The 9767-nt window shown below is 41.1% G+C and overlaps 1 protein-coding gene across 2 annotated transcripts in view; it reads right to left on the reverse strand.

Moving 5' to 3' along the window:
* Positions 1–9767, reverse strand: part of tshz3b (teashirt zinc finger homeobox 3b) — a 38016-nt gene that overhangs the window by 27497 nt on the left and 752 nt on the right. For both annotated transcript variants that reach the window (XM_069173929.1, XM_069173928.1), the window contains exon 2: positions 9212–9686. In XM_069173929.1, coding sequence (XP_069030030.1) covers positions 9212–9251 — 40 coding nt within the window. In that variant the 5' untranslated portion in view covers positions 9252–9686. The remainder of the gene's footprint in view (positions 1–9211; positions 9687–9767) is intronic.

A 9767-nucleotide genomic window follows, 5' to 3' on the forward strand; every position in this document is an offset into this window, starting at 1 on the left:
TCCCAGCATCTGAAACTGATCAGAACATGAAACAAGAAGGAGGAATAGAGTGTGTGGGGGGAGGGGGGAGGGGGACTGAGTGACTGAGTGACCATTCAGCCATGTGTGTGTGAATATATGTGTGTTAGTGTGTGTGTGTGCATGTGAGGAGAGAAGAGGAAGGCACTGTCAGCCTGAGAAGGATGTCAGGTCGGGCTGGCCCTGATTACCAGGGCCTCAGACGGGTCCTCACTGGCTTCCCTGCCTTTCATCACAGCCACCGTCTCACACACACACACACACGCACACACACACACACACACACACACACACACACACACACACACACACACACACACACACACACACATACACACACACGACTGATGGCTGCCAGTCTCGTCTCGGTTCAGCCAAAGCCTCCGTGGGAAAGAGAAGCAAAGGGTTGTGAATGTGAGAGTGTGCGCACAAACACACACATACGCACATTTTGCAGACATAAAGACAACCCCCACTGAGGGTAAGAAGAAACCCAGACCTGGAGCCAAGCCCAGATGACATTCAAACGATGTGAGCACACACACACACACACACACACACACACACACACACACACACACACACACACACACACACACACACACACACACACACACACAAAAACACCTTGTCTTGACACTAACTCATCCTCCAACTGGGCCTGTAGTCTCCATGAGCCCGTCTACACACAGACACATTTACACACACATTACCCCCTGTCTCCTGAACATGACAGGCAGTAGAATGTGCTGTACATGCTATAAATATATAACTAACCATGAACAGAAGCCAGTGTCTTATTGGAAACAGTACGAGCTGCTTGATGGACTACTAAAAGTTTCTCCATTTCTTAAAATGATTGAAGCCATAATTTAAACCCGGTGTCTGATGATAACTGAGACCTGCTTGATATTAAAAGATATTCTGATGAGCTCATGGCCAGAACACGACACCCCTCCAGAAACAGGTTTTCCTAACTAGAAGGGCACTTGGTCGTCCACTCCTCTCAAAAGCAAATATGTAACCAAGACCGCCATGCGTGTCCATCTATATTTACAAAACTATTAGACTGATGCACTTGTGCCTAGCTGAAGCCTCTCATCTTAGCTTCATTATTACAATTCTAATGATTACAGTTCTACCATATTACCACTGCCCCTGAGAGCCCCTGCATGACTGCTGACTGTATTAAGTTTGAAGTACATGTCTATCGCAGAGGATCACCGGTGCCCAAAAATAATATATTGTGATACAGATTATTGTATTTCTAGAACTGCCCCCTGTTTGGTCACTGCCAAACTTTAATACTACGCCCTGGATTTAAAATGTTTGGCATTTAATGACATCGCATAATGGTAAAGAACATTTTAAATAGTTTGGAACCTCTACAAAATGTAATGGGTTCTTCCTTGGTCCATGCTACATCCTTCCACCAAGTTTCATGGAAATTGGGTGGGCCGTTTTTCTGTAATGCTGCTGACAACAGGCAAAGAACTAAACAAACAAACCTCACTGACAACATAACCTCCTCGGTGGAGTAATAAAGCAGATCTAGTCTTCAGCCCTTAAGATTGTGACAGTAAGTACAAATGTATCTGCCTTGTGTCAGGACAGGAAGTGTGTGTGTGTGTGTGTGTGTGTGTGTGTGTGTGTGTGTGTGTGTGTGTGTGTGTGTGTGTGTGTGTGTGTGTGTGTTTGTACGTGTGTGTTAGTGTGCACAGTGATCTCACTCCATTCACTAAATTTCCTGTTTTCGCTGTTTTCCCAGGGTGCCACAGTGTGGGCCCATCATCCAATCAGACCTCACAGCGAGGAGCTGTTGGTTGGCTTACGACCAATAACGTTTGATCTCTATCATTACAAGTATTTTTGAAGTCTGTTAGATAGTTTAACAATTTTTTTTTTTTTTAAATAGAGGAAACACAGAATGGAATTTTATTCTAATACTACAAACTAATTATTGAAATCAGCAGCCTTGAACATTCTGACTCTGTGTATACAAGCAGTCGTGTATGATGCATATTCTGTAGTGGATTTGCGTATTTGCCAAAATGTAAAGTTTTCCTAACATGTGCATTTTATATTTTTATACAGGGAACACACACCTTCACACTGAGCCAATATACTGTACAATGATTTAGATTTTTTTTTCTTTATATATTGTTTTCTAATTCTTGTTTTTATGTGTATTCTAGTCACTTTTCTTTACCACACTGTAACCCTTTTAACTGTCACTTTAACTTTGCGTGTACTACGTTGTATTTGCATTGCAATTACAATCCTTAGTTCACAGCTACTGAAATTGCTCTGACATGTCCTAAAGAAAAACAAAGAAAATCCTTTCAACATCTTGTCCTTTCTGAGTTTCTCCTTTTTGTTATTGGATTCTTAATTTTTTTTTTTTTTATTAGAATGCATACTAGATTTTGGCAACTTTTTAAACCAATGATAAATAACCACCTTTATTCAACCATCTTCAAAAATATGTTAGTTGGATCTGATGTTTATTTGCTATTCATAACTTCAAACCAAAGAAGTTTACGCACCCACCCCTCTGCAGGCACGATCCATTTTTCTCTCCTCACAAAATAATCTTCGGGGAGGAGGAGGAGGAGAACAGGGAGCAGATAGACAGAGAAGAGAGGGAGAAGAATTGGGGGGGAGAAAAAAATGAGGGAAGGATGCAGCCTTGTGAGCCAATTTAAGAAATAACTGCTGATGCATCAGCTATTGACTGTTTGAGCGCTCGTGATAACGCTCAAGGCGAAACTGGGAGCAAAATGACAGCATCAACTGCCTGCAATAAAGTGCAGTGCGCCAGACCAAGGGAGCTCTAATTGACAGCTGTCAACCTAATGGGAGCCATGACGGAAGATTCTGGGAGAGGGAGGAAAAGAAACACTGTTTATAAACCATCAGCCACTTATCCTCAAGGAATGGAGGGGTGTGGGGGGGATGTGAGGGAGCTCAAGCTCCTCTCCCTCCTTTCCTCCCTCTTGCTTTGTCTCTCTCTGTGTGATTGTCGTTTGTCTACTGGCTTGCTTTTTCATTCGTTCCTACTTTCTCATGCCCGTGCACATAATCTTTTTTACAATCTCATTCCCTTTCTGTCTTTCCCTATGATAGAATATTTAACTATGCTACAGTTCTTCCACTTTATATCTTCTCTCTCTCTCTCCCTCCATATCTCGGTTCATTGTGGCATAGTGGGGCAGGAGCACTGAGAAAAGCAGAGGAAGGCCATAACAAATCACAATGTCAGTTAGCTGCCTGGGAAAGACTCACTCTGCACAAAGTAATGCAGGGAGCAGGGCTAAGACTGGCACGCTGAAACTGAGTGGAACAGAAAGTGTTTTCAGCTCAGCATACATGCAAAACTTTTATCAAACATGGTAATTTGAAGTCAGAGACAAGCCAGTGAAGGTACATTTATTGCAGCTTCTACAGAGGCAGAAGGAATCCTTTTGGCTGAGTTAAAACTCAGCTGGCGGAACAAGCTAACCACAACTTTATCTAGTCATGCTGAATGTGATAGAACCACGGTTCCCAACCCCCTCTGCTTGTGAGCCCATAATAGGAAGCCATGTCTTCCTTTGACTCACTCACCGCAGGTTACAGAGCAATAAGCAGTGAGCAGTTCAAGTAGTTGAGTCGAAGGGTGGCTTTCCTTCTTAATATAGTTTCATGTGCATATCATTTTGTATTTTAAACAAATCTAGCTGTAACGTATTGAATGATAAAAGCAGGTATGTTTATGTTGCAGAATTGTTTATGATTTTGTATCCTCCAGAATTTTCAGTTGATCCCATAAAGAGGTATCAAGAATTAAAACCTGCGCAAATTCTAAACCTTCATCAGTGACACTCATATCAAACATAGTTTATGTTTTTTACAGTTAGACTTCTGAATGTGATCATGACAATGCTGTAAATGTAAATTAAGAAAACTTTAATCAAATGCCACTAGTAACCCATTTCATCGTCAAAGATACAAAGAGACTAAAGTTTGAGGCTTTATATTTCTACTTCCAGCGTTGCTTTTGAAGCGCTGTTCTTCAAATGCATCCACTTCATTAGAAAACGGAAGCACACCACTTTTACTTAAAGGATCAGTAACCCCTGCTTTTCATTTTGTGCACGACTTATGGAATTATTTTACCATGACTTATAGGTCATTTCCAGATGACAAGCTTTAAAATGTTGACGAGGGATACGACAGTAACTCAGACTGTAATTCAGAGGTGGTAAACAATTTCACACTGAAAAGTATGTGCTGAATAAGATGATGTAATTTATTTAAAAGTGATAAAAAAAAACATTAAAAAAAGAATGTATCCCTGCAACTCTAAATAAGCTAAATATGGCTCAAGAAGTATATGAGATATAATTACTCGGCAAAGCTAACAAGTAACACACTAAGGAATGATATGATATAACAATAAACTATACCATTTTATCTCTCACCATATCATCAGCCTAAGATAACACTTAAAGAGGCCTTTGTATAACAGTGTAACTAACAGTGTTTGGAAGCAAACAGCTGTATGAAAATCTAAAGGCATGTTTTATTTTTTATCAAATAAGATCATTTCCATTGCAATCACCTCTCCCATGAAAATAACTCCCTTAACACTTTAAAAAACATTCTGTTAAGAACATGTGCTATTCCCTAAAGAACAAGGTGAACATGTGCGTGTCTGTGTGGAGTGTGTGCGAGTGTACCAACTCCCTCCTGCGAATCTGTGTGTGTGTGTGTGTGTGTGTGTGTGTGTGTGTGTGTGTGTGTGTGTGTGTGTGTGTGTGAGTGAGTATATTTAAATGGGCCACTGCATCTCGACTTAGATCCACCGCGAGTGCAACGTTAACACACATCAAGCATGATTAATCTCTCGCTCTCATCTACAATCAATCACACACACTTGCAAATGTACACACACTCCGAGGCAGAAAAATCACAGAAATCAGCTGCTTTTCCTCCTCAGCTGCCATCTATCTCCTGTTGGACAGAAGCAGATCTGTCTCGATGGTAATATTTACATAAATCATGCTTAGCCTTTTTGGACACCATGCTGATGATAGGTGTTTCTGAAAAATCAGCGTGGGTGAAAAATCCTCCCACTCTGGGAAAGTGTCATTGACTGGCTAATAATGACCAGTGTCTACGTTATCAATCTCCAGTGGGCTTGTAGAAGGACAATACATATTCACGCACACAACGCTATGTTAACAACACCATGCAGTTACAACTCATTTCCAAATATCCTCCATTTAAAAATATATGTAGCTTTGACACAACAGATTTGTAGTTTTTGTGATATACAAGTAAGACTTAGAATTTGGAATTGTTAAAAAAAAAAAAAAAATGTACAAAAATATTCTGGATGTTTGATGTACAAGCTTCCTCTCCAATAACAATGATCCGTTTGGTGTAGCCTGACTTTGAAGTCCATGGACAAAAGCTCAGCGCTTCCCTGAGCTTTGTCTTTTTCTGATGTCAGAAGCACTGAAAAAATAAATACCCTTTCTCAGAAAACTGTGTTTGCAGGCACACTGTGTATAAGAATGTGTGACTTACATAGACCCAACTTTTTGAGACACAGCAGCGAGGACGCTACCTAAACAAACAACGAAGTTTCCCTCCGACACAGCTGCCGCGCTGCACACTCCTAACACACCACCCTGGTCCGAACCCTCACCTGTGGTGGAGCGGAAAAAGGAAGAGGGGGTGGAGCAGGGGCAAATGAGCATGGTGTAAGATCAAGTTGATTACAACTCGCCGCAGACCTAATTGGTGAGTGTGACAGTGTGCGGAGCTTGTCATCTCCAATCATTAGGCCTGTCAGAGATTCATCAGATGCTCAGCTAATTAGGAGAACGCTAATGAAGCTGGCAAAACAACTCCTCTTTTTAGATGGCTGAGTGCGCTCCGTCACCAGGGTGGGACGTGTGTGTGGTGATGTGGGGGAGGTGGGGAGGTTTTTTTTGGAAAAGAAAGCGGAAGAGTGTGTCGGATCTTGAGAAGGATAGAACTAGATGCAGAAGAAATCAGTAATTTCTTTATGAATGTAACCGGGCTTAACTATGTTAGAGTTTGGAAAGGTTGACTGTGACATCACGTTCAAGTGGATCTGCACATGGTCTGTTTGAGTAAAACACAAACACAAAACTTTTCAACAAACATACTGACTTTCATATTTACGACTTCTAGTCTTCTTAGCAAGTTAGATGGTTGATCTAATTTAATCATGCTAATTTAAACCTGCTGCATTAATGTACAGACCCTTCAAATGCTTTGTTTGGTTCGTTGACCAAATCAGTTACTTAAAAGTGATGTAAAATATAAAGAAAGGAAGAGATTTTTCAGTGGAAAAAAAAAAAAGACAAAACTCCCAACCCCTAAATTCCTAATCAAGACCTATCATTTTCCATCCTCCCATAACTCTTGCCATCACTACAGCGCAATCCATTTGTCGTCACTCTTTGTGTGCCATGCAGTTCTCCTAAACCTTACAACTTGCAGCTGGAGGGAAGGAAGAAAGGAGTGTGTGTGTGTGTGTGTGTGTGTGTGGGGGGGGGGGGGTGTAATGGTAAAAAACATAGGAAGTTGCTGATAGTTTAAAATGAAACTCCTCCTTCGCCTGCATTGTGTTTGTTCTCATCCGCTCATCAAAGAAATAAATGCCTTGTTTTTTTTTCCCACTCTCACTGCCGGCACACTCACTCCCTCATTGCAGCTGAATAAAAAGGCTTTCAGTCATCCCACTATGCATCCATCCATCCATCCATCCATCTATCCGTCCACCCATTCCTTTGCCCCCACCCGTTGTGTCCATTAGGGCTAAAACATTTTGATCAAGTAAGGCCCTGGGCTGCGAATACATAAGATTGCCCCTCTCTCTTTGTCTCTCTCTCTCTCTTTGTGCCAGCCTCTGATTGACCATTAGGGCCATTGATGAATGTGGCTGTCAGAGGGCAGACAATTAAATCAAATATGAAACAAAAGTCTCTCTGACGGGCCCTTCTGACGGAGCAAACCAGTCTTCCGCCTCATGATGAGGCTAATAGTTACATCTTTAATACCACTCTGTGTGAGTGTGTGTGTATAAAAAGTATTGCATTCTTGTTTGTATGTATGACACTGAAAAGCTGCAGAATCCTCAAGAGTTTAACAAAATTGCAAGCAAGGTTGTGCTAAGGGAATATGGCTCAAAAAAATATGTTAAAGGTCATGCATAAATCATTACTAAATCACTATGAATATGAACGGTAATTCATATTTCAAAGCCGCATTTTCTGCAATAATATAAAGCTACCCAAAATAAATATTGTATGTCACTTAAAATCTAAATTTTTTTAAAATGAACGCGAACATTCTCGATGTAATTGAAGGATGGTGTTCATGGCTACAAGTTTGCAAGTCCAGACATGACTTCAGCAGGCCCTGCTATCCTACCGGAGGGAGGGAGAAAGTGGGGGAGGGAAGGCAGGACCAAGAGGTGATTTATTGACACGTATTGGGAATGAACAGATCAAAGGCTTGGCCAGATGACAGGTGATCAATCAGGCGTCAAATCAAAGATGGCAATTGTCCATTAAAGCTCTCATCCATGTGTACACTCCCTCCACAGGCTATGAAATAATCTTTACATAAGAGGAAATCTTTCTCAGAAACTAAAAGGGACTAGAGGAGAGAAGACAACAGACCAAACAAAGATGTGTCTAAAAAAATGTCCAAGGTTATGATATTGAAGTCTAAAACTAATAGTTCCAGACAGAAAGAAGGTTTGAGGGTGAAGCAATAAACTGACAAGATGGTAATAAAATATGCCTAAAAAATATAACGTCTCTCAAACAATATTGTGAATCAAAATACATTTCAAATATCTGTAAAAAAACACTGGTGTAAACACTATATAACTAAAATAATGTAATGTGAACAATACCGAGAAAAAAAAAAGTAAATAGAATCATACCAATCATACAAAACAAATCGGGCAAAATGACATCCTATAATTTATCAGGAGGTTTTAAAGTCAATCTGAGACTGAAGAAAACATCAAGAATCAAAGACATCCATGATAGACAGCTGACCCCCGAGCTCCACTACTGTCCAGTATAGATCCTTAATTCCACAGTCAATATCTACAAACTGAGGGGGAGGGAGAGGAGGAGGTGCCGTAAACGAGTGAAAAGAATTAGAGGAACTTGTAAAAGATGCAAGATCTCTGAGGCAAAAGGGAAGAATGAATAGAGAATAAACAAACTCTAACGCTGGCCCCTTTTTCAAAGACACATGTGCATGGCTGACCTGTGACCTTTTGGACAGACAGGATGGTCACTCTAAAATCTTTTCGCAAGATGCATATTGAAACATATTAATTGTTTACAGTGAATCTGAGTATTGATTCCTTTCTTAATCTTTTTGTCGTCGAATATCAGAAATGTAGGGTAAATACCAATCACATTTTCTGAAACCTCAGGTCACATCTTCAGATGTTTTGGTCCAAACCGAGATCCAGTTTAGATTGATTTAAAAAAAATAAATATATATATATATATATATATATATATATATATATATATATATATATATATATATATATACAAGTTTGGCTGGTAACTGAAGATGTTTGACAAAAAAGTAACTCAAACAATTAATCAGTTCTCAAAATAGCAGAGATTTTTTTGTCTAGATGAACTGACCAACTAATTGACTACCTTTCAGCTCTTACGCAGAAGAAAAACAGTTAACTTAGTGTTTATACTTTGAACTTTAAGAACACGGTTTTCAGGCTCTTTGGAATTCAAAAAAAGCAGCATGAGGTGTTCTGAAAGACGTAGAGTGGATGATATTGCACCTTACAAAAGGGACAATTATTATACAAAAATACAAATACAAATACAACATATCTACTCAGAGGACAAGGAAAAGTAAGCAGAGAGCCAGATTGTTTCCCTTTCCTTGTTATCAGCTACATAACAGATGTTGTAGTGATATAAATGTTGCTTTGTGGGTGAGAGAAGTATCAATAAAAAAAAAGTAACAGAATTGGAGAGAAGGGGGTCTCAACCAGAGAGAGAGAGGGAGAGAGAGACACAGAGAGAGAGAGGGAGAGAGGGAGAGAGAGAGAGAGAGAGAGAGAGGGGGGGGGGGGGGGGGGGGGGGTGCAAGCCAAAAACAGTGCGTAGCCTACCTGAGGCGCGCCGAGGCGCTTGCTGCTTCCTCCGCGGCATGTCGGCTTCGGGGGCCCGGCAGGGAGTTTGTTTCTGGCCACGGTGATCCGAGGCTGCCTGGGGGATCCGCGGAGCTTTGATACACAGTTACCCCCCCTGGGTGCGCTCTCAGGGCTCCCACATAGATCGGGGTGGGTGGGTGTAAGGAGAGGAGGATTTGCAGTTTTCGAACAAAAAGAAATCGGTGGAGGAAGAGCCAATAGAAGCCACGATAATTAAAAAAAAAGGAGAGGGGGAAACCAGTGTACTCCCCCGGTTGGCTGGTCTCTCTCGGTGGCTCGACTGCTCTCTCGCCTGCTGGGTGAAATGGGAGCGATGGGAGCTGGAACAGGGGACTCCGTGGTAGAAAAACAGAGAAAGGGGGTAAAAAAAAAACCAACCGCTTTGTGTCTTCGTCTGGTCCTCTACTTGGTGTCGGAGACTGCAACAGGCAAGCTTGAAGGGATCAAACCAAATGATTGCATCAGTCAAAAGTCCGTAAACAAGGGGACACATCAAGAGCTGACACAACTGAAA

This window comes from Embiotoca jacksoni, unplaced genomic scaffold (genome assembly GCF_022577435.1).
Source record: "Embiotoca jacksoni isolate LCO1_2020_lvr unplaced genomic scaffold, fEmbJac1.0.p SCAF_6, whole genome shotgun sequence".
In the NCBI taxonomy this organism is placed as follows: domain Eukaryota; kingdom Metazoa; phylum Chordata; class Actinopteri; family Embiotocidae; genus Embiotoca; species Embiotoca jacksoni.